This window comes from Microtus pennsylvanicus, chromosome 11, assembly GCF_037038515.1.
Source record: "Microtus pennsylvanicus isolate mMicPen1 chromosome 11, mMicPen1.hap1, whole genome shotgun sequence".
In the NCBI taxonomy this organism is placed as follows: Eukaryota; Metazoa; Chordata; class Mammalia; order Rodentia; family Cricetidae; genus Microtus; species Microtus pennsylvanicus.
In genome coordinates, this window is record NC_134589.1 from 93,694,928 (window position 1) to 93,722,242 (window position 27,315).

General features: G+C 45.8%; 2 protein-coding genes across 4 annotated transcripts in view; one reads left to right on the forward strand and one right to left on the reverse strand.

Annotated features, from left to right (window-relative positions):
- Window positions 1–18,442, forward strand: part of Ubn1 (ubinuclein 1) — a 32,575-nt gene extending 14,133 nt beyond the window's left edge. For 2 of the 3 annotated variants that reach the window (XM_075941926.1, XM_075941927.1), the window contains exons 8-18: window positions 3,482–3,552; window positions 5,340–5,469; window positions 5,593–5,711; window positions 6,103–6,231; window positions 6,414–6,560; window positions 7,396–7,446; window positions 7,544–7,586; window positions 9,021–10,241; window positions 13,691–13,934; window positions 14,168–14,257; window positions 16,207–18,442. In XM_075941926.1, coding sequence (XP_075798041.1) covers window positions 3,482–3,552; window positions 5,340–5,469; window positions 5,593–5,711; window positions 6,103–6,231; window positions 6,414–6,560; window positions 7,396–7,446; window positions 7,544–7,586; window positions 9,021–10,241; window positions 13,691–13,934; window positions 14,168–14,257; window positions 16,207–16,256 — 2,295 coding nt within the window. In that variant the 3' untranslated portion in view covers window positions 16,257–18,442. The remainder of the gene's footprint in view (window positions 1–3,481; window positions 3,553–5,339; window positions 5,470–5,592; window positions 5,712–6,102; window positions 6,232–6,413; window positions 6,561–7,395; window positions 7,447–7,543; window positions 7,587–9,020; window positions 10,242–13,690; window positions 13,935–14,167; window positions 14,258–16,206) is intronic. The other variant, XM_075941928.1, reaches the window with a different exon arrangement.
- A 119-nt stretch (window positions 18,443–18,561) lies between these two features.
- Ppl (periplakin) overlaps window positions 18,562–27,315 on the reverse strand; it is a 52,331-nt gene continuing 43,577 nt past the window's right edge. The window contains exons 18-22 of the mRNA XM_075941925.1: window positions 25,779–25,929; window positions 24,728–24,811; window positions 23,915–24,031; window positions 23,540–23,632; window positions 18,562–22,055 (exon numbers count right to left, since the gene is read on the reverse strand). Coding sequence (XP_075798040.1) covers window positions 19,392–22,055; window positions 23,540–23,632; window positions 23,915–24,031; window positions 24,728–24,811; window positions 25,779–25,929 — 3,109 coding nt within the window. The 3' untranslated portion in view covers window positions 18,562–19,391. The remainder of the gene's footprint in view (window positions 22,056–23,539; window positions 23,633–23,914; window positions 24,032–24,727; window positions 24,812–25,778; window positions 25,930–27,315) is intronic.

The following is a 27,315-nucleotide window of genomic DNA, read 5'->3' on the forward strand; positions in this document are numbered from 1 at the left end:
TGAACTAGTGACTCATAGCATTTTCAATTAGTGTAAAACATCAGCTTCATCTAGAAATGCTCTTCTCGCTTAGAGAAGATATTTAAACACAATATACAAAGCAAACAAAATATCTTATTTACATCTATGATTCCTCTTTATTGGCCCATGTGTACTATTGGACATGTATTCTTCTTGAATATAATGCTTTAATGAATTGTGTCATGCCAGACACTCAGTATATCTTAATATGATATTGAAGGGAGAGCAGTTAAATCTGCACTTGGCATGTTTGAGCATAATAATCTATTGCTCAAAATTTGTGTTTAAAAATTGCTTCTCAAAATTCATGTTAAAAATTTGTAAGCACTTTGTTTTATAGTCCCTCAAAGTTTTATTAACTAAATTAAATAGGACTAAGCAATAGACTGTTGTTTATTTTACAGAAAATTCAAAATAAAATCTTAGGTATGCCCTCCTCCCATAGTAGATTGTGATCAGAGTATTAACCTATTATTTCGCTTTTTTGGGGGGGGAAGGTTTAGTGATAATAAAGCCACAGCCTGAAACAGTGTTAGACTGTGGTATAAGAAAGCCTCTCTAGGTAGGCATGCTATTTGGCAAGTGGTAATGGCTCCTTGGCATTACAGATTTTGCTGCGCCTGGAGTCCTTCGTATGTGTGCATGGGTGTCTGAATGCCTAGTCCTTTTTTACAATTTATTGGAAAGGAAATCTTTCCAGAGAAGAATTTATTTGGACACAGAACATTATATAAAATTGCAAAAGCCACATTCAGCTATTTGTATCCTTAATAAAGAGTTCTGTGCTAGATCTTGAAATGAACACAGCGTTTTAAAAATTAGAATGCTGGGCATGGTTTACACTCACCTATAATCCCAATAGTTGGGAGGTGGTAGCAGGAGAATGGTTGTTCAAGGTAATTCCTTGACAACAAAGGAAGTTCAAGATTAGCCTGAGCTGCATAAGACCCTGTCTCAACTCCAAAGTTAAATTTGCTGTGTATAATTGTTGGTAGCAGTTTAAGTATTTCTTGCTTTATTTTTTACTTCCCTAATTTCATTTTCCTCTCTTTTCAAAAATAAGTTTAGTTTTAAATCTTGCCTTTAGATGAGATACATGCCCATTTCCATTGCTTAAATTTGAAAAGGAATGCTTAGCCTCATTTTGCTCTTGACTAGACTGGCTAACTGGTTCTTTTCTGATTTTGTCGGAGTTCACACTTGTGGCTGTATTCAGCCAGCACATTAGCACATTAGCTAGCTGGACTTCCCTATCAAGACCTTCTGTAGATTGTGGTTATCTTTTTTTTTTGTATTTTCAAGACAGGGTTTCCCCGAAGCTTTTTGGTTCCTGTCCTGGAACTAGCTCTTGTAGACCAGGCTGGCCTCGAACTTACAGAGATCCGCCTGCCTCTGGCTCCCGAGTGCTGGGATTAAAGGCGTGTGCCACCACCACCTGGCTTGATTGTGGTTACTTTACTGAGTTACTCAGCCTTATCTCAAATTTGTAATCCTGCTTCAACCTCCAGAGCAACTGGGATTATGGGTATGTGGCACTAAGCCCAACCTCCGATGGTCTTTAATTTGGATTTATTTAAAAATGTAGCACCAAAGTAATTTATTATAAAACCAAATCCTCAAATACAGCCTAAGCAGTATAGAGGCTTCAGAAAGAAAGTTTTTAAAGGGTTATACAGGTAGAAAGTACTGGAGTACTAGAGAAACGGCTTAATAAAATAAATTTATAGCCTGGTATGGTACTTTAATTGCAGTTCTTGAAGTAGAGGATAGAATCAAGAGTTCAAGGCTAGGAGCCAGAGGGATGGCTCAGTGGTTAAGAGTACTAGTTAGTTGTACAACCATGAGGACCTGAGTTTTGGATTCTAGAATTTATATAACAAAGCTAAGTGTGGTCTAGCATGTACCTGTAACTACACTTAGTGCTCTCAGGTGGGGTGGAACAGAAGAATCAGTGGGCTTGCTGGCTAAAAGTTTAGCTAAAAAGATTGAATTCCAGGTTCAGAGAGAGACCTTACCTCAAAGGAATAAAGCAGAGAGTGATTGAGAAGGACACTTGACATGCTCCTCTTGTCACACACCAAGGTAGAATTGTGAATGCTTTTGAAAGTATAAGAAATTGCACGTCCTTAGCCATACATAGTAGCTTATGCCTCTATTCCTATCACCCACAAGGGAGAATGACATTTTGGGGAAAATTCTATTTTGGTGCTGATCTTAGCTCTTGGGAGGTGGAGGCATGAAGATCAGGAATTAAAGGTCAGTTTCAGCTTTTGAAACCTGTTTCTGGTGGGGATCGGGTAAAAGACCTAACGACATAGTCAGGGAGACCCAGAGACTGCAATTAGAGGAAGGCAGAAGATTTAAGATTTATATATCTATTCCACAGTCACCTTGTCCCCAATTTATTTAAAGTCTTATTTCAGAAAGTGTGTTCTGCCTTAAATGTCTCAGGTCAGTATTTCTTTGGCTTAGGTCAGTGGTTCTCAAGTCACCAAGTGTTATTTTGAGAGAGCCACTTCTCAAGAACATACATTCCTCAGACCCAATTCCCAAGATTGTGGTTATTGGCCTTGGGTAGGGAAAGCTGCCTAGGTAACTTCCATGTACAGCCAAGAGAGAATCACTTGAGGGATCCCTAGGCTTGTTCCCAAGTGTCATCTTCAGTATCATGTATTATTTCAGGAGTCTGGGTGTGAGATACTGTTAAGTATATTACAGGTTTTCAATGGATATCCTTAAGTACTAAAATTACACAATAATTTCTTTTCTAGTAGGAGACTTATCTCTGGGTACTAGATATGGCTGGAGTACACAGTATTTTTTTTACTACTTTCCATAATTTCTGATACATAAAAAAAAAGCCTTTAAATCAGTGGTTTTCAACTTGTGGGTTGAGACCCCTTGAGGGTTGCCTAAGACCATTGGAAAACACAGATATTTACATTACAAATCATAACAGTAGTAAAATTACAGTTATGAGGTTTTTTTTTTTAGCAACAAAAATAATTTAATGGTTGGGTCACCGCAACATGAACTGTATTAAAGGGTCACAGCATTAGGAAGATTGAGAACTACTGCTTTAAATCTTGTAGGTTTGCTTAAGGTCTTAGTTGATTTTCTACCACTGACAGTGTAGAAATTCCAGTTTACAGTGTAGTTGGTAAGCGTCTGGACACAGATGCAGGGTTACTAGTTGAGTTGGCCTCTGACTAGATTCCTCAAGATCACTGCTTTTTGTTCCGTGATTAGTATTGTAAGTCCCAAGAAACTTGCCCACAGGTATTGCATCAGTTTTATGATTTTTAATCTGGGGCTGGGTTATAGTCAGGAAGATGGTGGGAAGTGTTTTGCTGGCAGGTGCTCTTTGGGAACAGTGATTCTGTGCCTGCTAGTGAGTGTTTGAGGGAAATTGTGAATGGGGAAAGGACACTAATATTTGTTACTGTCTCCTGTGAATCAGGCTGCCAGAGCTGCTGAGGGAGAGAGCAAACAGAAGTTTTTCACTCAAGATATTAATGGCATCCTGCTAGAGTGAGTATCTGTTTGTCTCTGTTCCTATTTAGAATGAAACAGGGACACTAGATCCCTGTCTCCATAATGATAGGCTTTATAGACATTATAAAATGCTATAATATATATATATTGTCATGGTCTATTGGAAGAGGATTTCTTGTCAAGTATGAGATGAAAAGAGATAATCCAGAAGAATGACAATCTGGTAACCTCAGGTTTGTTCTACATGGGGTGCCTCTAAGGGTTCATTCTTGTTTTTACTTGTGCTCCCAGTGCATTTCATCCCATCGTCCCCAGATCCCCAAACGTCTGGGTACTTTGCTGTGTGGACTGGATAGAAAGGACAACAAGTATACAAATCTAAACAAAATCTCTGTCATGCCAACAGAGGATTTTTTTTTTCAATGTAAGAACAGTTATCAAGGCTTGAGAATGTTTCCATAAATGCCCGCTGAATAGGATGTGGATGGACCTTTTGGCTCAGGAAGCACAGGGCCTCAAAGAGCACCTGAAGGTCAGGTCAAAATTTTGTGTCAATAAAGAACCCACTTGAATGTACCATATACAGAAAGCTCAGGCTTTTCCTGTTTGTCCAGATGGAGAAACTAGAGAGGTACAGATTTTCCTGATCTCATGATCATGGGTAGAACTAGTAACTGAAACATAAAAACATGCTGGAGAAGGCTGGAGAGATGATTTAGTGGATAAGAGAATGTGCCATTGCTCTTGTAGAAGACCTGGGTTTGGTTCCTAGCACCCTCATGGTGACTCACAACTGTCCTTAACAACTGGCTCCTTAACTCCAGGTTCATGGGATCCAGTGCCCTCTTCTGACTTTAATGGGTACCAGGCATGCACATGATAAACACATATATGTTCAGGCAAAAAATCCTGCATAAAAGAAGAACCAGTCACTGGGTGGTGGTGGCATATGCCTTTAATTCCAGCACTTGGGAGGCAGAGGCATGTGGATCTCTGTGAATTTGAGCCGTCTTTGAGTTTGAGTCTGCAGAGTGAGTTCTAGGACAGCCAGGACTATTTCACAAAGAAACCCTTTCTTTAAAACAAAACAGAAACAAACAAACAAAAACAAGAACAGGGAAAAAACAAGAAACAAAAAGAAATCTTCAAAATATTGCTGGAGGGGGCTGGAGAGATGGCTCAGTGGTTAAGAGCATTGCCTGCTCTTCCAAAGGTCATGAGTTCAATTCCTGGCAACCACATGGTGGCTCACAACCATCTGTAATGAGGTCTGCTCTGCTGCCCTCTTCTGGTCTGCAAACACACAAAGACAGAATATCGCACACAAAATCAATCAATCAATCCTGCTGGAAAGTATTTCATGGCAATTACTTTCACTTTTAAAGCTTTTGTGTGTGTTTTTTTTAATGCTCATACCCCACCCCCCTTCTCTCTTTTTGAAACAGGGTCTCTCTATGTAGCCTTGGCTGCACTGGAACATACTCTGTATACCAAACTGGCCTCAAACTTTCCAAGTGCTGGGATTAAAGACATGTGCCACCACCATCTACTTCTTGGCTTTGTTCTTTTGGCTACCTTTGACTTGATCTTATCCTTGACCTAAGAGCTTTGACCCTCTTTTCCTAGCCAAATTCATTAAGCTTGAGAGTTTTTCCTTATGTTGTTGTTGGAGATTTTGTTGCTGTGGCTATGTGGTTATATTAACCATCAAGATAAGGTTCAGACTGCTTTTGGTGCCTACCTTTCTTCTCCAGACTGCCACCTAAGGAAGATGAAACTTGCATCAAGCTACATGCCATTAATTACTGTGTTTTGTTCTTTAGCATAGAGGTGCAAACCCGGGAGCTGACTAGCCAAATCCGTTCTGGGGTGTTTGCTTATCTGGCTTCATTCCTGCCCTGCAGCAAGGATGCTTTGGTCAAGCGTGCTCGGAAACTTCACCTCTATGAACAGGTGGGTGGCAGCGTCCACACAGGAATCATATATGCTGCATTGTCTCCTTTTGATAGCCTCTTGTGGGTCCTTAGTGTGAGAGTGGTGCATGAGTCAAACCTGGACTTTGTCCTTTCTTTGCAGGGTGGGCGCCTAAAGGAACCACTCCAGAAACTCAAGGATGCCATTGGTAGGGCCATGCCTGAGCAGGTGGCCAAGTACCAGGATGAATGCCAAGCACACACACAAGCAAAGGTTGCTAAGTAAGTGTGTCCCATCTCACTTGGGTGTCATTATTTTCCTATATCTTCTACCCCCTCTTAAAATTATTTGTGCGAGTGTGTGTGTAGAAACGTGCATGTGCCTACGGCATCCAGAAACAGTCAGATACCCTGGAGCTGTAGTTACAGATGGTTGTGAACTGGGGTGCTGGGAACTGAATTTGCATCCTCTGTAAGAGCAGTACATGCTCTTAACCACTGAGCCATCTCTCTGGGTCACTGTCTCTTCTTTTTACACTTCTCAGTATTACATTTCCAACACAATTCTAGGCATTTCAGCATTTTCTGATCTTAAATCAAGGAGAATATTGTAGAAGGGAGGGGGAAGCTGGTGGGCAGGAGGACCTCAAGGTTCCTTCTGTTCCCTCTGTAGGATGCTGGAGGAAGAGAAAGACAAGGAGCAGAGAGAACGAATTTGTTCTGATGAGGAAGAAGATGAAGAAAAGGGGGGCCGGAGGATAATGGGACCCCGGAAGAAATTCCAGTGGAATGATGAAATCAGGTGTGCACAAACTGGGACCTTGCGTCATTGGAGGGTTTGTGAGACCAGTGTCTGAGCCTGTCCCCATATTGCTAATGAAGGTTAGGATTAATTACTTTCATGGGTTGCTGAAAGCACACAGTGACAACTGTGAAACAGCATTTGGGGTGGTGGGAAGTTACTGATCTCTCTCTGCTTCTCAGGGAGCTTCTGTGCCAGGTGGTGAAGATCAAACTGGAGAGCCGTGATCTGGAGAGGAACAGCAAGGCTCAGGCCTGGGAAGACTGTGTGAAAGCTTTTTTGGATGCTGAGGTCAAGCCTTTGTGGCCCAAAGGCTGGATGCAGGCCAGGTGAGACAGACTAGTCTAGGCTGACAGTGATCCCTTCCCTCAGAAGTCACTGTCTTGTTGATTCAGTTCTGATGTCACTGGAGTACCTAGGGACATAATGGGATCTATAAAGGAGTCTTCTTATCCTTAGAAGAGAGATCTTACTTGTAGTGTGCTTGTCCTACTTTAGTCAGAGGATTGGCTGTATTCTCATTTCGTCACAGTATGAACTTCATTGTTTTGATGCAATGGCTGTACCAGAGGCTGATCGAAGTCATCGTGGGGACTTCCTCGTATATTCACAGGATGCAGTGCTAATTCCATGTGGGAGCCTAGTGTTGGGCTTCTGTCTCAGAAGCTCCTTTATGTGTGTTGCCACCTATGAATGGAGCATGTCTTTTTTATGTAGGGCATAGGAGGTTAAATAAAGACAGTGATTGATTCATCAGTGATTTAGACAGATGATGGAACCTTGGGAATTATTATTCTTTCCTTATAGAATATGTTATATAAAGATAAATTTTGTTAAGTTTCTCTGAGGGAAAAAAAGAGATACTATATGTGTTACTTCACATTGTCTCCTTAGGTGGATTTAGAATATCAGTAAGAAAAATACCGCTGTCTTAGGGAACTTGTGGCTTTGAGAGGTTGCAGCACAGCCACTGACTTTCTTAGTAGGGCCTAGATGCTTGGCTTTAGGTGAGTTAGTGAGGTCATATTAGGCCCGTCAGCTGGTTTGTGGCTCTCTAGTCAGCTAGATTAAGTGCCACTGAGTATCAGGGCCTCCAGGGAAGCTCTAGAAGCAGAGTTGTGGCATGCTGAGGCAGATATGATACCCTAGCCCTTTTTCTTTCAGGACTCTATTTAAAGAGAGCCGGCGAGGCCATGGGCACCTGACGTCACTCCTGTAAGTACCTCAGTGTTTTATTCCTTGGGACACTGCTATTTTAATCTCCTCTTGAGGACCTCTTTTGAACCATTTCTGTGTTTATTTCTTCAAACAGGGCCAAGAAGAAAGTAATAGCTCCCTCAAAAATCAAGGTGAAGGTGAGTCAGCTTGCTTTGGCTATGTGCCGTTTCTGAAGCCATGCTCAGGAAATGTCTTGACTGCTCATGGCTGCTTGGTAAGCTTCACTGAGAATAGTTACTCAGATGGCACTCTTGAACAAGGCAGGCATCTAAGCAGAGCCTTTAACCCTCTCTCTCTACCCTCAGTTTTTCACGGCAGTACTCAGCCAGCCCAGTTGCTGCTGGACTCAGTAGAGTTTGAAGCAACTCCAAAGAAGCACAGGACAGGGTCACTGTAAATGTGAAAGCTCAGCAGTGTAGTAGACCTCTTAGGGAGGCAGTATGTTCCTGCTGTGGCCAGTTAGTTTGTAACAGTAGGAGAAAGGAGAAGTGGCTCTGTTAGTTACCTGGGAGAACAACAGGGAAGTAGTGGATGGAGCACAGAAATGTGAAAAACATCTTAGAGATTGCAGAAACCTCTCAGTAGGGAACATTGGTCCTTGCCTAACTTTTACCTGTTGAGTTTGCTGTTCCCTTAGCCCTACTTAAAGTGATTGTTAGAACAGATGTTTAAATTGTTTATTCTTGAGTATCTGAAAGGTTCCTACAATATGTGAGAACATACTGTGTTAAATACTGGGTTGCAGGAGCAATAGTATAGATCCCATTTCTGTTACCATGAAAATGGCTGATGAGTCAGGTATTGAGGAAAAGTAAGTTAGTTGAAAGTAATTCTCATTAGTCTAATTTCAGTCAGGAGCGTTCAAGATAGTTTGAATGTCAGCAGATTGTCTTGGTTAGCTTTCTATTGTGATAAAACATCATGACTAACAGCAACCTGGGGAGAAAAGGGTTTATTTTGCCTTATAGCTTATAGTTCATCATCCAGGGAAGTTAGGACAAGAACTCAAGCAGGGCAGAAGCCTGGAGACAAGAACTGGTACAGAAGCCATAGAGGAGTGTTGCTTACTCAGCCTGCTTTTGTATAGCACTCAGGACTACCAGCACAGGAGTGGAACTGCCCATAGTGAGCTGGGTCCTTCTGTATCAATCATCAGTTAAGAAAATGCACCACAGGCCAGCCTTGTGTGAGTGTTTCTCAACTGAGATTACCTCTTCTAAAATGACTCCAGCTTGCACTAGACAGTTGATATAACACTAGCCAACAGAGTATCTGAGCAAGTCTTACACTAATTCAGAAACTAAAAGAAGAAAAATTTTACTGTGGGCATGGGTATACTTTGTGGCAAAGCATGTTAGCCTAAAATCAACCTCTGCCAGCTAGGCACATGCCAAATAGTACTACAAGGCAAGCACATGCCAGATAGTATTACGAGGCAAGGCAGACATGGTACCTACTCTCATCCATCACTTGTCTTATAATTACCCATTTCTCTTGTTGACATCCTTGTAACAGGCCACTATTGGTATCTCTGAATACTTCTAACTATGAACATCTCTGCTTTTCTTTAGGAATCATCTGCTAAGCCTGACAAAAAAGTTTCTATCTCATCAGGACAGCTTGGTGGTCCCACTACTTTGCTCTCAGAACATCAGGGTGGAGGCCTGAGCATTGTAGCAACTAGTAGGGAGCTTTCATCCCAGGCAGCTTGTGGCCTCACTGACCCTGTACCTATCACTCTGGAAGATTCACTGGATGAAGAATTAGCCCAGAATCCAGCCTCTTCTGTGGAAGCTGTGTCTAAAGAACTGGCTGTATTGAACAACAGAGCCGCCAGCAGTTCTGAATTCACACTGCCTGCACCCTCTAAAACACCAACAGAAAAAGTTGCTGGTGTTTTGTGTACAGAAGAGAAACGGAATTTTGCAAAGCCTGGCTCTTCTGCACCACCACCCACTAATGCTCTGCAGTCACCTCTCAATTTTCTGGCTGAACAGGCTCTAGCACTGGGGCAGTCCTCTCAGGAGAAAAAGCCAGAGAGTTCTGGCTACAAAGAGCTGTCCTGCCAAGCTACCCTCAGCAAGGGTATGTCTGAATTGCACCAGTCCAAAGCAAAGCACCACAGTTTGCCACGGACGTCTCATGGAGCCCAGGCAGCAGCTCCCATGCCTAGCTCCCAAGTCAAAGTCTTTCATGCAGGCACTCAACAGCAGAAAAGCTTCACACCCCCAACCCCCTTTGTCAACAAGCTGCAAGGCCCAAAGCCTGCCTCTCCACAGTGTCATCGTTCCCTCCTGCAGGTGGTAAAGACAGCAACCAAAGGCCAGGCCTTCCATGCCACTATGCCAACCTCCTCTGGAAGTTCACCAGCCTCCAGCAGCAGCTCTCATAAGAACACAGCCTCATCCTCCACTACCCTGAGCCATCCAGCAAAGCAGCATCCAGCCAGCACTGTGGGACCATCTTATAAGAATAACCTCTTTGCTGGCTCAGTCTCTAAACATGGGGCTTCTACTAGTAGTCCGTCTCCTGGAGGAGCCCAAGTACAGAGCTCTGTTTCTGGGACCTTGCTACCTGGTGTGCAGTCTCCCTCAGCGGGACAGCCTTCAAGCCGAGCTGCCCCACCTTCAGCTGTGAAAAAAACACCTGTTTCTCAGAAGCTGACCCTGGTGGCTCCTCCTGGAGGTCCAAATGGAGATTCTGGTGGTGGGACCCAGGGAGTGGCAAAGTTACTGACCTCCTCCCTGAAGCCTGCTGCAGTTAGTAGTGTGACATCGTCTACCTCCTTGCCAGTGAGTATCCCAGCATTGTAACCTACCCTTACTGAGGGTATTTAGGGACAGTGCTGCTTGCCTTGCCCTGGTCTGCAAATGTAGTCTGAAACAGAAAGTCAGGTAGGGGACAGTAAGTGAGATTAGATACTAGAGAGAGTACTGGATTTCCTGTTTAGTCTCACTTTTACTGGTGGTTGGAGGACTGATATTACCTGAATGTTTTTTTAGTAGGGGAACTGGAAGGGGAAAAGAAAGGGAATATCTGTTGGCATTGGGTTCCTGGAGAGATTGAGCCTGCGAGGAGTAGAGTGTGCGCCAGAACCTGCTCTGCCCTCTAAATAACGGTACCTTCAGCTATTAGGTGGCAGGCAGGAAATGTTTAGCCTTAGCACAAACTGGCAGTACCTTCTGGTTGCAGTTCTCTAATAGACTTAAAAGAACTCCGTAAGGGCTGGAGAGATGGCTCAGTGATTTGCTCTTCCAGAGATCCCAAGTTCAATTCCCAGCAACCACATGGTGGCTCACAACCATCTGTAATGAGATCTGGTGCCTCTTCTGGCCTGTAGGCACACATGGAGGCAGAATGTTGTATACATAATAAATAAATAAAATGGGGGGAAAATAAGAACTCTGTAAGTCAAAAGTGGTTTGACCTAGCAGGGAAGGTGTGTTGTGAGGTGTGTATATAAATTTAGAAGTCTGGCCAGGGTTGTGTTGCACATCTGTAAACCCAAAGATAAAAACAGGATAATCAGGAGTTCAAAGCCAGTTTTGGTTACATATCTAGTTTGAGACCAGTCTGAATACATGAGACCCTGTCTTAAATTGAAAAGGGGTCTGGAGAGATGGCTCAGCAGTTAAAAAAACACATAAGCCAGATGGTGGTGGTGCATGTCTTTAATCCCAGGCAGATCTCTTGTGAGTTTGATGCTAGCCTGGTTTATAGAGCGAGTTCCAGGATAGCCAGGGCTACACAGATAAACCCTGTGTTGTAAAACCAAAAGAAAAAAGGTGTAGATAGGTCAGTTCATCAAGATCTTGATTCTCCCTGCCTCTCTGAATAGTGACTGTACACATTAGTTTCCAGGAGAAAAGAAAAAAAATGGTGTATGCACACATGTTTGTATGAGTGGGAACACATATGTAACATGGTGTGTGTGTGTGTTGAGTTCAGACTTCACCTTCTGTCTTGTTTGAGACAGGATCTCTTTGTTGTTCACTGCTATATCAGGCTAGCTGGTCCTTGAGTTTATAAAGCTTCTCATCTTGTAGGTGTACTGAATTACAGACTCATGTCACTACACCCAGTTTTATATGGGTTCTGGGGATTTAGACTAGGGCCTCAGAGCTGAGGCTCTAGATCACAGTACATGCACAAAGTCTTACATTCAATCCTCACTACTGCTAGGAAAAAAAGGAAAAAGGGAAACCATTCACTTAATGTTGCCTTGACAATACATTATAGGACAGGGCTATAGCTCAGTTGGTAGAATGCGTGACTAACATGAAGCCCTGGATGTGGTCCCCAGCACCACACTAACTGGGCATGGTGCTACATACTCGTTGGTTTTTTTTTTTTTCTTGGTTTGGTTTTTGGTTTTTTTGAGACCGGGTTTCTCTGTAGCTTTGGAGCCTGTCCTGGAACTAGCTCTGTAGACCAGGCTGGCCCTGAACTCACAGAGATCCGCCTGCCTCTGCCTCCCGAGTGCTGAGATTAAAAGCATGTACCACCACTGCCCAGCAGTGGTGCATATTTGTAGAGTCAGCAGGATCAGCTACATAATAGACCAGTGTGGGCCTATTATGAGACTCTGTCTCAAAAATTGAACAAGGACTTCCTGTTTCCTATAAGCCCTTTGATTGAGGTTTGCAGCCATAGTGAAAATCTTAATAAAGACTTACGCTTTTTGTGACGATCCATGCATGATCTTATTGAAGGGTCTATAAGTAAGATAAGGGCATATAATGGATAAGCTGTAACTCAGCCCATTAAATGAAAACGCACACACCTGCCTTTGCCTTCTGAGTACTGGTATTAAAGGTGTGTGCCACCATGCCCAGCTAAACAGGACTTCTTTTGGTTTATCTTTTAACTTACTGTGGTGTCAGGGTTCATGAATATGTACTAGCTAGTCTCATTGAAAATTTAATTATGATCTAGTGCAGTTAGATTTTACCAGCCACGTTCTACCATAGTGCTGCAATGAAGCTTCCTTTTCCAGTTAACTTTAAAAGTCCTATGATGGGACAGTAGTGTTCACTTTCATGTGAACATGAATATGTGGGGGGACTATTTTCAGTTGGATCTTTTTGAATGAGAATCTTGCCACACTGTTTATACTTATGAAGGCTTTGGGTGGGATCCTAGGCTCCTCTAGATAACTTCTGGGTTTGTTTGTTTGTTTTAATGTGTGTGTGTGTGTGTGTGTGTGTGTGTGTGTGTGTGTGTGTGTGTGTATGTATGAGTATGATTGTCTTGTCTGCATGTGTACCATGTGCATGACTGGTGCCCACAGAGGCCAGAAGAGGGTGTTGGATCTGTTGAAACTGTAGTTAAGACCATTGTGAGCCACCATAAGAGGTGCTGGAAGTCCAACCCAGGCCCTCTAGAAGCATAGCCGAATTTTAAAAACTGCAACAGCTGGACAGTGGCGGCGCATGCCTTTTATTCCAACACTTGGGAGCAGAGGCAGGTAGACCTCTGAGTTCTCAGTTCTAGGACAACCAGGGCTATACAGACAAACCCTGTCTTGAAAAACCAAAAAAACAAACCAACAAACAAAAACCACAAAGGTCCTCACTGAGCCATCCCTGCCCATGTATGTATTACATAGGTTTATATAATAAATTTAAAATATGAGTGTATATAAATTTGTTTATTTTATATTTGTATATCTATGAGTTTGTATGCATTATAGAGATCTATATATAGTATATATTTTATAAACTATATTTTTTGTTTGTTTGTTTGTTTGTTTTGAGACAGGGTTTCTCTGTGTAGCCTTAGCTGTCCTGGAACTCATGCCATAGACTAGGCTGACCTCAAACTCACAGAGATCCGCCTGCCTCTGCCTCCTGAGCGCTGAGATTAAAGACATGCGCCACCACTGTTGGGCTCATATATGGTATATTACTTACATGCTTCACAAAAGAAACATATTTACTTTTGGATTTTTGGGTGGGGGGGAATTTTTCGAGACAGGGTTTCTCTGTGTAACAGCCCTAGCTGTCCTGGAACTAGCTCTTGTAGACTAGACTGGCCTTGAACTCAGAGATCTTCCTCCCAAATGCTGGGATTAAAGGTGGCGCCACCACCTCCTGGCCATATTTACAATTTTTAAAATTGTCTGTGTACCCTGGAAGCCTCTAGATGCTGGCTTATAGACACTTCCTCATTCCTCTTTTGAGTGCTGAGTAGTAGGGACTCTCACAGGTGAGGTCTTACTGTGTGTGTGTTTCCTCCCCAGAAAGGAACCGGAGGGGCAGTGCTGCTGTCCAACACCGCTCCCTTAAGCCTGCTGCCTTCAACCTATAAGTCCAGCAACCCCAAGCTTCCGGGGGCTATGAACTCAAACTCACTGGGAATTATAACCCAATTTCCACTTCATGTGCTCTCCTTCAGTTCAGACTCCTCTGCCAAAGCAGGGGTCTCTAAGGATGCCATTGTTACAGGCCCTGCCCCTGGGACCTTCCACCATGGCCTCAGCCACAGTAAGTTCTTATCTCCTGCTGCTGTTCCTATGTTGTGTGCCATGTTGGGTCTTGTATGTGTTTGGTATGACTGTGGGAGTGCCCCTTCTCCAGGGAAGCTGCTTAGTACCTGGAGTAGCTGTTTTGTTCCAGACTGGCCCACAGGTTACCTGGGGCTCTGGATCTCCCAAGCTGCTTTTCTGTTCTGTCTTCAATGTGTGTGTTTTGTTCTCTCCCCTCCTGTTTTCTCTCAGGTCTTCTGGCTGGCTTGCACTCCAGCCCACCTCACACAGCGCCTCTCCCACATGCTGCTGTGTCCACCCATGTCCCACAGAGTCTGCCAGGTAAATGCCAGATGGGCAGTGTGCCATGAGCCTTGTGCACCATACCCCTCCACCCTTGGTGCTTTGCTGTCAGCACTTTTAGCCATCCCTGCTTCATCATCACTGTTTTGTATTTTGCTTTGTCTTTTGAGGCTCTGGCTCTTTGGCTTTGGGTTCCAGAATAATATAAGCCTATCCTACCAGAGGCTTTTCCTGATTTCCTATTGGAATGGCCACTGGGCATGACTTAGCCTGCGTGACAGCAGTATATGGTAGAGCCCAATCATGAAACAGAAGTGTTCCAACCCTTAACTTGCATTTAAAAAGAAGAAAGGTAATGGTGGCTCTTGTCCACCAAAGCTAACCAAGCACTTCAGGGCCTTCATGATGAAATCCTATACACCTGCTAGGCATTGTCAGGTGGCAGATGCTATTTGAAAGGATTAAATAGCCACAGAATAGGGGGAGAACATAGTACATGTCTGTGAGAGAGTTAGTATGAACCCGAAAGAGAAGCAACTGTCAATCCACCCTGGTGTAACCTTCCTTTAAAACAGATTTGGAAGTGCACCAGGAATAAAGCCAGTATCTCCTGACAGAATGGTGCTTCTGAAAGTAGGCAGCTCTAAGAGCCCTGGGTACATGTGCTACCAGCTTGAGAGCATGAGAATGGGGAATAGTTACCACAGGCAGGTATCTTGTAATAAGTGGACTGGCCTCACTCTCTCCTAGATTCTTGCATATAGATACCTCATGGGATTTTGGCTTAGGAGCCCAATGGGAACCTGATTTTGACCTAGTGTTCTTAGCACTTTAGACCTGTTCCAAACAGGACACAGGGCTGTACTGGGGAGAGCAGGACTGAGCTTAGGGAACATGGGGATTTGTGTAGGGCTATGTCAGATGCAGACTCTAGGGCTATGTGTGCCTTTGACCAGCTCATGGACAGTCAGGGCTCCCAGCTCCTTGTCTGCTTTGTGATCTGCTTGTGTGGTTTTTGTACCAATGTCTTAAAGCTGAGAACTCCGTAGTGAATGCTGGAGGTCTTGTTAGGATGAGGGCAAGTTTGTAGGTCTCCACAGTGGGAAACCCTTTGAGGAGCAAAGTCAGGGTCAGTAGTCATTCCTGTTCTCTGAAGAAGCAGTCACATCTGAGGACTTTCTACATTGGTGTCTGCTACTCGGATTAAGTGCAGTGTGGGTACCTCCCTAGCTCCAGAGCCTGTGTGATGTGAAAGTGAGATGGTGCCACTTCCACCTGCTTTGAAATGGCTTTCTTTGAGAGAAACAAAGTGATTGAAGAACCACTGGAAACAGACTCTGGGTCTGTGGAGTTTTCAGTCAACAGGGGGAGGAGGGAAACTGATAGAAAGGGAAAGAAAAACATTTCTTATACTATTTTCCTATCGTGTTCCCTCCAACCCCCCACCTCACCCCACCCCCTGTCTTCCAAAGCTGTCTGAATGGTTGGGGATGTAGTTCATGACTGAGCACTTGCCTAGCATATATAAAGCCCTGAGATCATTACCAGTACCACGAAGAGTAAAAGAAAAAGCACTGGAGGCAAGCAGAAGAACAGTCACGCAAAATGGGTTAGCCAGGAGCTGAAACTTGTTTCTGCTCTGCTTTCCCTTTCTCCCACGTGGACTTGATGCTGATGCTTTTGTCTTTGTCCTTCTGGTACCTGAGTGCATTTTGATGGCAAGAGGGTGGATATTTGTCTGGATTCTGTGTGGTCATCAGGCCTTGCAGCTGTCCTTGTCATGTTGCAGAGTGCCTGTTCTGTAGACAGTACTCCATGGCCCCCTGCCTGCACAGTGCTAGTGCTCATGCATGATGCAGGATGCTACAAGAGGCAATGCACACAGCCACTGTTTGGGGACATTTGCTGCTTACTTTCCTTGTGAAGTTGTTTATGTCATAAAGGAATTGGAGTGTTTAAAGAATATTCTGTTTTTGCTTATTTTCCAGATGCTTCACAGCTTCATGGGAAAGGGCCTGTTGTACCGAGGAAATTGTGACCACTTTGGAGGATAGAATCAAATGACATAGGACTAGGAGGAAGCCCAACATGTAGGTCTCTGATAACAGACATTTGCTGTGCTCTTCCTGCCCTCTGCTTTTATTCTGGAGCAGGAACGAGTTTGAGATGGAGCACTTCTTTAGCACTTCTGATGGGCCTTCAACCAAGGGGCAGCTTGTGCTGCTCACAAAGCACTTACCGACCTGGTGCTCGGGGCCTCGTAGCTTTGTCGCTGGACGACATCAAGGGGCAGCTCTGGGCTGAGAAGTGTGCCTAGACTGTGTTGGGAAACATGGTGTGCGTGAGCTCTTGTGGCAGATTTGTTGGCTACTGGGTTATCTAGATCTGCCCAAGTCCTGGTATTTGGTGTATCTCAGAGCTCCCTACTGATCAGGGACTCCTGGCCACAGTAGAATCCCTGGATGGTTGTGATTCTCTCCCATCCTCAGGCTGTGTGCTCAAGAGGACAAGACCCAGGCCAGAGCCACAGGTGGGAAATCTTGCAAAATACTAAGAACACCTAATGTGTGCTCTTGTAGGGGCCAGTTTCTCCTTAGAACATGACAATGAAGCTCTTATAGAGAAAAAGATCTTTATAGATTCAACAATTGTAGTAGGATTTTTAAAGACACCTATCTTGGGCTGTTTTCATCATTACCATTGAATGCATTGGATAGAATGGGACTGCTCTTCACACATCACATTATAGGAAGACTTAATTCCAGTGCCTTTTTGGTGGAGCAGACTATGACAACTAGAATCTATCCATTCAGCCCACTGAGTGGATCTGAGATGAAGACCTTTTTTTAAAGCTAGTCTGTATTTAAGACAGTTTTATTTAATTGGGTTTTTTTATGACTGCACATCATAATCTGTGCTGTCCTGACTTGAAAGTCATCTGAGCCCCCAAATCCCAGGTTCCCATAGAGCTACAGCTCTGTTTTGTTTTTCTAGAGTTTATGCAGATGGGCTGCAGGGAGCCCATCAGTCCTCTGTGTCTTGAGCCCAGGGGTTCCAAGCCACAGGTAGACATTCCACTCTGTCTTATTCTTAGAAATCTCTCTGGCAGAGCTGCAGGACAGGCCTCTCTGAAGCCTCTGCCACAGAAAACAGGTCTGGGGTACTGGTGCTCTCTGGACAGTGAGCTTCTGTGTGGTCTTAGGGGGATGTGCAGAGAGTCTGGAGAGTCGACAGAGGACAAAGATAGTGACTACAGAGCTTCCATCACTAGGCTATCACACCCACCCAGTATCTATTTTATATGGACTTGGAGGGCCCTTGCCTATCTTATAAATCTACCACACAGTGGGTCTGGCTGATTGCCTAGCCAGACAACACTTAGGAAGGTGATCAGCACTCAATGTGCACCCAGGGTGAGTCCGGTGTGCTTTTGGTTCCTGCCTCAAGGGTGTGGAACTCAGTAGCTCTCCTTTTCTGTGAAGGTGGTCACCTTTCCACCTTTTTGGGAGCAAGACCTTTGTCAGTTCTTTGGTCTGGCCTCTGTTCTGATTCCTTTTGTATGGAAGAACCAATTGTTCTCACATTGGGCCATGTGGATTCCTTATCCTTTTATTACATATATTTTTTGCAACTTGGATTTCCAGTTTGTTTACAGAATAGTCTTAGGTAGTAGCAAAAAGAGCCAAAGAAGAGATTTGTATAGCTGAGCTCTAAGCCGAGCTGAGGCCGCCAGCAAAGCTGAGCAGTGGGAACTCTCCAGGCTCCTCTGCCCGTCAAACAACGGGCCCCAGCACCCCACCCCTTTGGTGCTCCCTCCTCCCCATGTGCCACTGCGTGTGCAGCTAGAGCAGGATGCCCTCATCTTTAGGAATCTAGCAATGCCTCTTGCCTCAGGGAAATGTTTTCTTTGATGGGGAGTTTATGAGATTTCTTTTCCTTGTTTATGCTTTATTTGTGGTAATGAAAGAGTGAGTGACTTAAACAGCCATGGCTGGGGAGACCTGCGGCCTGGCTACAGCAGAGGGTGGGGGTAGAGAGCGCTCAGTGGGATGCAAGGGCTTCTTTGGTGGGTGCAAGGCTCTGAGCACTTAACCAGGCGTGGCCGTTTCTTAGGTGTGAGAGGGGCTGTGGCTTTTGTGCAGCAACTATGTTGGTGTTAGGGGTGGTGTGGAAATTGTTAATCTTGTATAAAGCAACTCAATAAATTGTTTTGAGGTTTCCAAACTGTCTTTCCTCATTCTTTTGCAAGTGATTCTTCCATGCATAGGAGCCCTGGTGTGTATGGAATGCCCATTTGTGACTGAGAGCCAAGTCAGCCTCCTGTAAAGGAATCATACTTGCTTGGAGTTAGAAGCAGCCACCAGATTTTTATTTTCATGCTACAAATAAAGTTCACTATCACTTCCCATTTTCTTACATAATACTTGAGATACAGAGAAGCAGAAATTTGATGAACAGTCAACCTTCATATATCTAAATGCCAGTGAGATAATGAGGACTTGTAAGGCACTGAAAGTAAGGGTAGCACATCTTCCATTACTAAGATCTTTTCACTTCAGAAGTAGGAAACAGTTGTTGATACCTGTCTTTCTGGCACATTTTTCTAGCTTTCTAGCACCAAGAGCCAGGCATTGTGGATTCTGAACACATTTTCAGTCTGTCTTCATGGGAAGAGTCACTATTACTGAGCGGGCACTGCTGATAGTTTGATCCCAGCCAGAAAGTTGAAATGGTGAGAAGGAAGGTCAACAGCCCCGATGACCCAGTCTTGAGTGAAAAGAGTCAGAAAGGAGGCCTTCTGCCCTCTATGTCACTGTGTATATGACATGCTAAAGCCCATGCTGTTTTGGTGAATGTGTCTACAATATTTCCTCGTGCTATAGTTTCCAGCTATAAGCACCAATGATGGGAACATATAGGAAAGGGAGAGAAGAGAATATCAAGGTTATTGATGTGGGACAAGTCACTCACCAGACTGAATAGTGCTGAGCTGAGAGTTGCCTATCCAGTCGGTGTCTGTGCTGGTACTACAATAGCTGCACTGTAATCAGCGTGATACAGTGTGGATAACACCTAGCTCAGAGGCCTGCATGAGGACTGGGGAGTGGAAGACCCCCAGGAGGTTGCAAGCCAACCACCCCCCTCCAAGGAAAGCCAGGCAGAAGAGTTGGACCTACTTCTGCCCAGAAACCAAGACTGCCAGCTCCTGAATGGACATATCCTTGTTGATGTAGCGGTCGTACTGAGCAGGGGTTAGCCTTCCACTTTGCAAAGCATCCTCAATAGAGAACTTCTTGCCAGACTTCCTGTCATGGATCACTGATGACTCCCCATTAGGGCCTTTCACTGATATCTCCTCCCAGTCGCACTCCTGGCTTCTGAGCTTCACAAACATGTTCCAGTCGATGAGCCCAGCTCTGTGGGCCTCCTCTGGGGACAGCTCGCGGCCTGTGTCAGGGTCAATGACCACTATGGAGCGCCTCAGGTGGTTCTCCCTCTGCTCTCTCTTGACGGCCACAGAGCCCAGGCGCCTCTGCAGTTCATCAATCTCCAGATCCTTGTCCTTGGACATTTTCTTGAGGTCGTCCAGTTCCTTCTCTAGGGACCACAGCCTAGAGTTGAGGTGGCTTCCAGAATCCACTGTGGTGATGTTCCTTAGATCTCGAGTTTCTGTTGTTGCCATCTCAATCTCTGATTGGAGTCTCCGGGTCTCCAGCTGTAGGCTTTGGCGCTCTAGCTGCAGCTTGTGGTTTTCTTCTCTGAGGAAATCCAGTTCCTTGGATGATTTAGAATTATAGAATTCTAACTCAGATAACTTGGCTTCCAGCCTGGTCATCTCTACATCTAGCTCCCTCTTGCTCCGGGTCTCCTCTTCCAGGCTCTTCTTGAGCCGCTGGATCTCTTGTTCAGTGTCACCCTTTTCCACCTGAACGCTCTCAGAGAAGACCACCTTTTCCTTGATCTCTGTCTTCTCCAGGGTAGCCAGCTTTCTACGAAGGGGTTCAAGCTCGCCCTCCAGTAACTGCCTCCGGTGCCGCTCTTCCTCCAGCTGGGCTCGGAGCAGGGCATGCTCCCTGGTTTGCTGTGGGTCCTGCTGCAGCACCACCTTCTGTGTGTGGGTTACCTTCTCACCTGCCTTGGCCTCCTCCTGCTCCAGTGCAGCCAGCCGCTGCTGAAGCCTCTGCACCTCCAGCTCAGCTGCCCTGCGTGCCTGCCGCTCACGCTCCAGTTCCTCCAACTGCCGCTCCAGCTCTGCTCGGCAGTGCTGTAGCCGCCGCAGCTCCACACGCAGCTTGTCAATCTGCCGCAGCTCGGCATCAATGCTGTCTGTGAAGGCAGTCACCTCAGCTCTTAAGTCTGGTTCATCTTCATACTGTACCACCTCCTGGCGTACAACCCTTTCCTTGCCCTGTGCCAGCTCTTCCTCTTTGCGTCGGATCTTCCCTTCCTGGGATACCCGTTCCCCTTCTAGGTCCACCTGTTTCTTCTGTTCTTCCAACAGCTTTATGCGCAGAGACTCTACCTCCTTCTTGGTTTGGGGGTCTTCTTGGAACTGCAGGATCTCCTGGACTACCTCTCTAGTCTGCACCTGTGGCTTGGTGTCCTTCAGGGCCTGGATCTCCTGCTTCAACTGGTAGATCTCCAGGTCACACCTTTCTATTAGCCTGGTCTTGTCCATGATCTCTTCCCTTAGCCGCTGGAGCTCCTGCTCGGTCTCTGGGTCCGTCGTGTATTTAATGACCTCTTTGGTCACTTCTTTGACTTCCACCTGTGGTCCACGCTTCCGTAAGGCCTCTAGCTCACTTTGGTAGCTCTTCAGCTGCTCCTCAGCACCCCTAAATTTGCGCTCCTGCTCTACCAGCTCCAGGCGGAGGTTAGCCACTTCACTTTCTGCCTTGGGGTCTGGCCGCACGATCTCCCGGACCTTCTCCTGTACCACCACTTTGGCATTCTCCTCTTCCAGTGCCCATATCTTTCTAAGAAGCTCTGTCTTCTCCCGCTGGCCAGTACGTGCCTTGGCAGCCTCATCCTCATATTGGCGGGTGAGGTCATTGACCTCCCTCTCTGTGGCCGCATCTTTTTCTACCTTGAGCACCTCCTTGACGGTGATCTTGCCTTCTGCCATGGCCCGTTCTTTTTCCAGTCTCCTAAGCTTAGCCTGCAGGAAACTCAGCTCCTCTTCCTGCTTCTCCCTGAGTGTACCCTCCTGATCATGCTGCTCCTGCAGCCTCCGGTATTCTGCTTCCAGCTGAGGGTCATTCTGCAGCTTTACCACCTCCCTCTCAGTGACCTTCTCCTGCACCCTGCTCTTCTCAGCAGTCAGGGCTGCCACACGCTGCTGTAGAAGGAGCACCTCAGCCTCGCGGGCACCTTTCTGCCGTCGCAGTGCCTCCAGCTCTTCCCGAAGCTGCAGTACCTCATCCTCCTGGGCTCTGTCTGGCTCAATGCGCAAGACCTCCTTGACCACATATTCTTGTCCCCCATCCCTGGTCTCCTGCTCTAGGGACTTCAGCCGGAGCTGTAGTGCTCCCAGCTCCTCCTGCAACAGCTGGTTCTTGTGTTGTTCATCAGCCAGGGTCTGCTGCAGCTGCTGGAAGTTCTCTTCCAGGGTGGGGTCTGGCACCTTCTTCAGCACCTCCTTCCTCACCAATGACTCCTGAGGCCCCTGATCCTTCAGACTCTGGATTTCCTTCTGGGCACTCTTGACCTCATTTTCCAGCTGTTGCCTTCGCTCCATCTCCTCCTCCAATTCCTTCTTAATCTTCCATGTTTCCTCTGTGCTGGAGCCCAGCTTGTCCCCTTGCAGGGTCTCATGGGTCACTCCTGCTTCTGGCTGCTATGGTAGAAAAGGCAATGAATATATGGTTAGAAACAGGCAGGTCCGTTCACCTAGAACAGGTTGGGCTAGTCCTGTGATCTTCTGGGGACTCTACTAGTGTAACTTTTACTCTTAAAAATTGAATAGGGGCCGGGCGATGGTGGCGCACGCCTTTAATCCCAGTACTCGGGAGGCAGAGGTAGGCGGATCTCTGTGAGTTCGAGACCAGCCTGGTCTACAGAGCTAGTTCCAGGACAGGCTCCAAAGCCACAGAGAAACCCTGTCTCGAAAAACCAAAAAAAAAAAAAAAAAAAAAAAAAAAAAAAAATTGAATAGGGCAAAATTTTGCAGGCACAGAGGAGTTTGAATTGATCCCGGTCTCCCACCTCTGCCCTGTCCCTAGGGGATGTCTATTGTCCTTGGAGACATTTTCAATGTATATTTCTTTATTAATTATGTATAGTGTTCTGCTTGTGTGTATGCCTGCAGGCCAGAAGAGGGCATCAGATCTCATTACAGATGGTTGTGAGTCATGTGGTTGCTGGGAATCAAACTCAGGACCTTTGGAAGAGGTCTTAACCACTGAGCCATCTCTCCAGCCCCACACTTACTTTTTCTATACAAACAGTAGTCTGTTCTGCCGTTACTGACTGGAGGGGCAGAGCACCATCTTGGCTCAAGGTGCCACATCACAGTTTAAATCAGCACACTGCCGAGGAGTATCGAATTACTTCTAGTTTCTTGATGTCAGGTAATCCTATCATAAATGTCATCGAGTCCTAAAAGGTAACTTTTGGAGCTAGAAGGATCAAGTCCTTGGAAGGACTTGAGTTCTGTCCCCAGCACTGATAAGAAAATGTTGGGTGTGGTGCTCTAAGTGTGGGTGCACTTGTAACCCCAGTTCCGGGGAGGTGGAGACTGGAAGCTCCCTGGGACTTGCTGGCCGGCTAGCCTGGCCTAATTGATAAGTTCCAAGCTGATAGGAAACCTTGTCTCACAGGAGGGAGATGGCATTTCTCAGGATGACACTTCAGTTGTCCTTTGCCCTCCTCACACAAGAGCACCTGTACATGTGTGAATCCACATAAACATAACTATGCCATTAAAAATAACTGCAGGCTAGAGTTCTTAACAGAGGACCCTGGTTCAATTCTCAGCACTCACGTGGTGGCTCACAACCATCTGAAACTCCAGTTCTGGGGGATGCAATGTCTTCTTCTGACCTCCTTGAGTACCAGGCACACACATGGTACACATACATACATGCAGGCAAAACACTCATAAAAAATCAAAGAAACCTTTGCTAGGTCTTCAGGAAATGTCTTCTGAATTGGTATGGAAGTTATCCAATGCTAGTGTAGAAGACTGGCTCAGACCAGTATTTGCATTGGTCCTTCTCAGAAGTGTCAACAGAGGACACTCTTCATTCATAGCCTTGTCTCTGAGGCAGGGGAGTCTTTATCACCTTGTAGAACAATCGGAAATGTTCTAAGATGAATTACCTGTCTCAGGAGATTCAGTGCAAACTCCAAGTTCTGCAGCCTCTGTCTGTTGATGGCATTGACCTCCGTGAACTTGGCAGCAAGAGCAGCTTCCTACAGAGAAATTATAGGAGAGCAGTTAGCAGGCAAGCCAACAGGCAAATCTTTCCAAATACTCTGTTCACACGTGTTGTGGTCTTTACTGTTCTCCACTACAGACTTGTACAGGGAAGCAAGATGGGAGCTTCCATGTGTCTGGCACTGGGCTAGAACCCCTTCCAGACTGCCTCTTAGTGATATTGATATCACGGCCCCAAAGCAAGTTCTTTCTCCTCGTCTGTGGGTATCACAGAGGCCTGCATCCAGAGAGCCTTTGGCAGTCGCTACTCAACTCACCTCTTCCTTCACCCTGGCAGCAGGAGACTGCAGCCTGGCTCTCTTGTTCAAATGGCTGCTCCGTCCATTCTCCAAGTCCAGCAGGGACCTCAGCTTCTCTGCTTCAAGCTCGTAGTCCTGGGTAAAAGAGAGACAGTGCAGTGGTCAGCTAATGGCAGCAAAGAAGAAGCTACAATGATTTATGCTCCCTCTAAGGACTCTGACCTGCCCTTGGCCAGGAGCTGGTTTTAAGCCTTCACATCTTCCTCAAATCTGCACCTGAGCTGGCTGCCAGGAGGTCCTGAGAGCTACTAAGACGGTGATGGTAAGCTGCTACTTCACTCAGTGACATGCATACGAGAAAATATGCCCTGCAATTCCCACTACTGTAGAGACACAAACTGAGCGACTTTTGAGGCCTTCCAACAGGTCCAGAGGCCAGATGCTGCTGCTTCAGTGAGCACTGCTTCCTGAACCTCTCCTGCTTTCCTCCACCACAGACCTGGATGCTTCCCATCAAGTAGGCTTGATCATTCACACAGATGTTTCTGCATAAGGCTTTGCTACCTTGTTTTCCTGTTATTAGAGCTATCACATGATTCTGTTTGGAGTACATTATTCTGTTGTTTTGCTTTGCTTTAGGGTAAATACCCCAAAGAGTTTACTGTTTCAAAGAGTATAACTGATGATAATGGGTGCCTGGTGCCATACTATTTTGTCAAAGGGCTGGACCTACACATGGCTACTGCCCATCTTCCCAGAAACCCACCCAGGTTTCTCTGATCTCTTAATCAAAAGCCCCTCCTGTGTGCTCTAACAGGGTTCATGACTCACCTTCACAGCTTGCTGGTACTGCTGGGAATCCATATATACCTTCTGCACCTCTTCTTCCCTGCTTGCTAGCTCATCAAGCAAGTTCTGTAAAACAAAAGATACTGGAAAACATGTATGTGCACGCACACACATACCCACACACACCCATCAACAGTCTGAATCCATAGACCCTAAAGTCAACATGCTATAGTTCCAAGTGTAGTGATGACTTTCTTGTATACATGTGTTCACCACAAAGGGCAATGCCAAGGCCTGGAGCAAGAGCCACGAAGATGCTTATCTGTGCCAGGGAACAGGTGTTTCTTGTGCTCTGGAATGCCAGGCAGTGCTCTGACAGAGCATGTAATCCTCCAGTGAGCTTGGGAGCCACGCCTGAGGAACTTGTTTGAGAATGAGGAAACAGAAGCCCAGGAAAGGACAGCAAGTTGAATGTCAGCCATCGGGTTTCTGTTTCTCTCGATCCCTGTCTGTCTGTCTGTCTGTCTGTCTGTCTGTCTGTCATCTGTCTGTCTGTCTATTTCTGTGTGTGCACATGTGGAGGCTAGAGGTCTACATCATGTGTCTTCCTCTATTGCGCTCTACTTATTTTTTGAGACTGGATCTCTCACTGAGCCTGGAACTCAATCAATTGGGCTATGCTTACAGGCCAGTGAGTTTCTGGGATTCATTGTCCCCCTTTCCTCCTTATAGACATGCTTAGCCATGCCTGGCTTTTTAAGTGGGTTCTGGGCATCAAATCAGCTCCTCGTGTTTGCATGGCAAGTACTTTTCTGACTAAGTCACTTAGCCCCGGCCACTGGGTTTCTGAGGTCTTTATGGCACTGAAGAGGCAGGAAGCCCAACCTTGATAATGAGATCTTCCCTACAGGGTTCCACATGAGTGTCTGTTGGGTCAAGCCCTGTGAAGGGCACTGAGAGGGAAGAGGTGACAGAGACATGTGGTGCTTGGGAGGTGACACTGAAAGCTGTGGCCTAGTCCTTTTTCTTGCCCCATTGGGATTGAGGGCCTCTGATCCTCCCAAACATTGCAAAGTAGAAGCAGCCATATTACCTTCTGGTTCTTCAGCTTGGTCTCCACCTGGCTGAGGCTGTCTGTCTCCTGAGGCTGGTAGCTGGGGGTGTTAGCCAAGAACTGGAGCACTTGGTCATAACCACGGCGGTACTCATTGTAGGCAGCCCTGGCACTCTGCAGGCTCTGGATCCTGAGGAGACAAAGCCAATCAGGTCGACATAGGAGGCAAAAGCCTCACTGATCCCTCTGTTTGGGGGCTCTTTCTTGGTTTGTATGTGTGTAGGTAAATAAGTCAGATTGACTGGTCAGTGAGCTCCAAGGGGGCCCACCTGTTTCTACTGCCCCAACTCTAGGATTACAAATCTGTGCCACCATGCCTCCCTTTACATATGTGCTGGGGAGAAAACTCATGTCCTCGTGATTGTGTGACAAGGACTATTCTGACTGAGGCTATCTTCTTAGCCACTCTGAGTTTTAAAAGAGTAGACAGGCCAGCTGTAACTGAGCTTGGAAAAAGTGAATGGTTAAGCCTGGATTATTAATGGGAGGGTTAGGAGCTGCATCCTAACAGGCACAGGTGCCCAATGTGTATCCCTTGAGCAAAGGGAGGTCATGGTGGAGGCTGGGAAATCCTCTAATCCCCTTGAGATGAAAATTTCAGCATTGCTGGGGTGCAGCAAAAGCAGAACTTATACAGTGTTAAATGCTTCCATGAGGGAAGGGAACCACCTTGAGACAACAAGTCTAAGTTTCCACCTTAAGTAAAGAAGAATGGAGACAGAGGAGGATTGGATGGGAGGGTGGGAGGAAGTGGGAGACGAGAAGGGAAGGGAAACTGCAGTCAGTATGTAAAAAAAAATTGGGGAAAATGTTATTTAAATAAAATAAAATATAAAAGAAAGAGAAGAAGAGACAGGTACATTAAATCCAGTGTAAGCTGCATAAAGGAAGCCAAGGGAAAGGAACACAGGAGAGAAAGTTCTGGAACACCAAGTTCTTTGAAATGATCAACCTCAGACAGACTTACTAGGAACATCCACTTTAGCACACAAGCAGAAGTAGAGGAGACAGCACTGACAGAAGAAAGACAAGCAACAGCCCACACTGATGCTGCCACATCCACCTGCCTGGAGAGACATGCAAAGATGGGTGCGGCTAGGGAGGTACTTCAGTGGTGCAAGCCTGATCACCTAGGTTCAGCTCTCCAGACTCCAAGCAAAAGCCAGTATATAGTAGCAATGGAGGGAGGTGGGAGGGAGTGAGTGCAGGTGGGAGGAGGTGGGTGCAGAAGCACAGGAAGCTCCCAGGCAGCTAGCTTGACTCAGCTAACCTGACTTATGATAACAATGGTGAACAGAGACCCTGTAAACAAGGTAGAAAGTAAGGACTGACATTCAAAATGATCCTCTGACCTCCACACATCCCATGGCATGTATAATCACACACATACACAGATCACACACACACACACACACACCACACTCATATACACGCACACATGTTGTTGATGGTTTAGCTGGGGACATTGCACTGACTTTCTTACTTTGTGTGTGTCACTTTATTTTTAAAAAGAGGG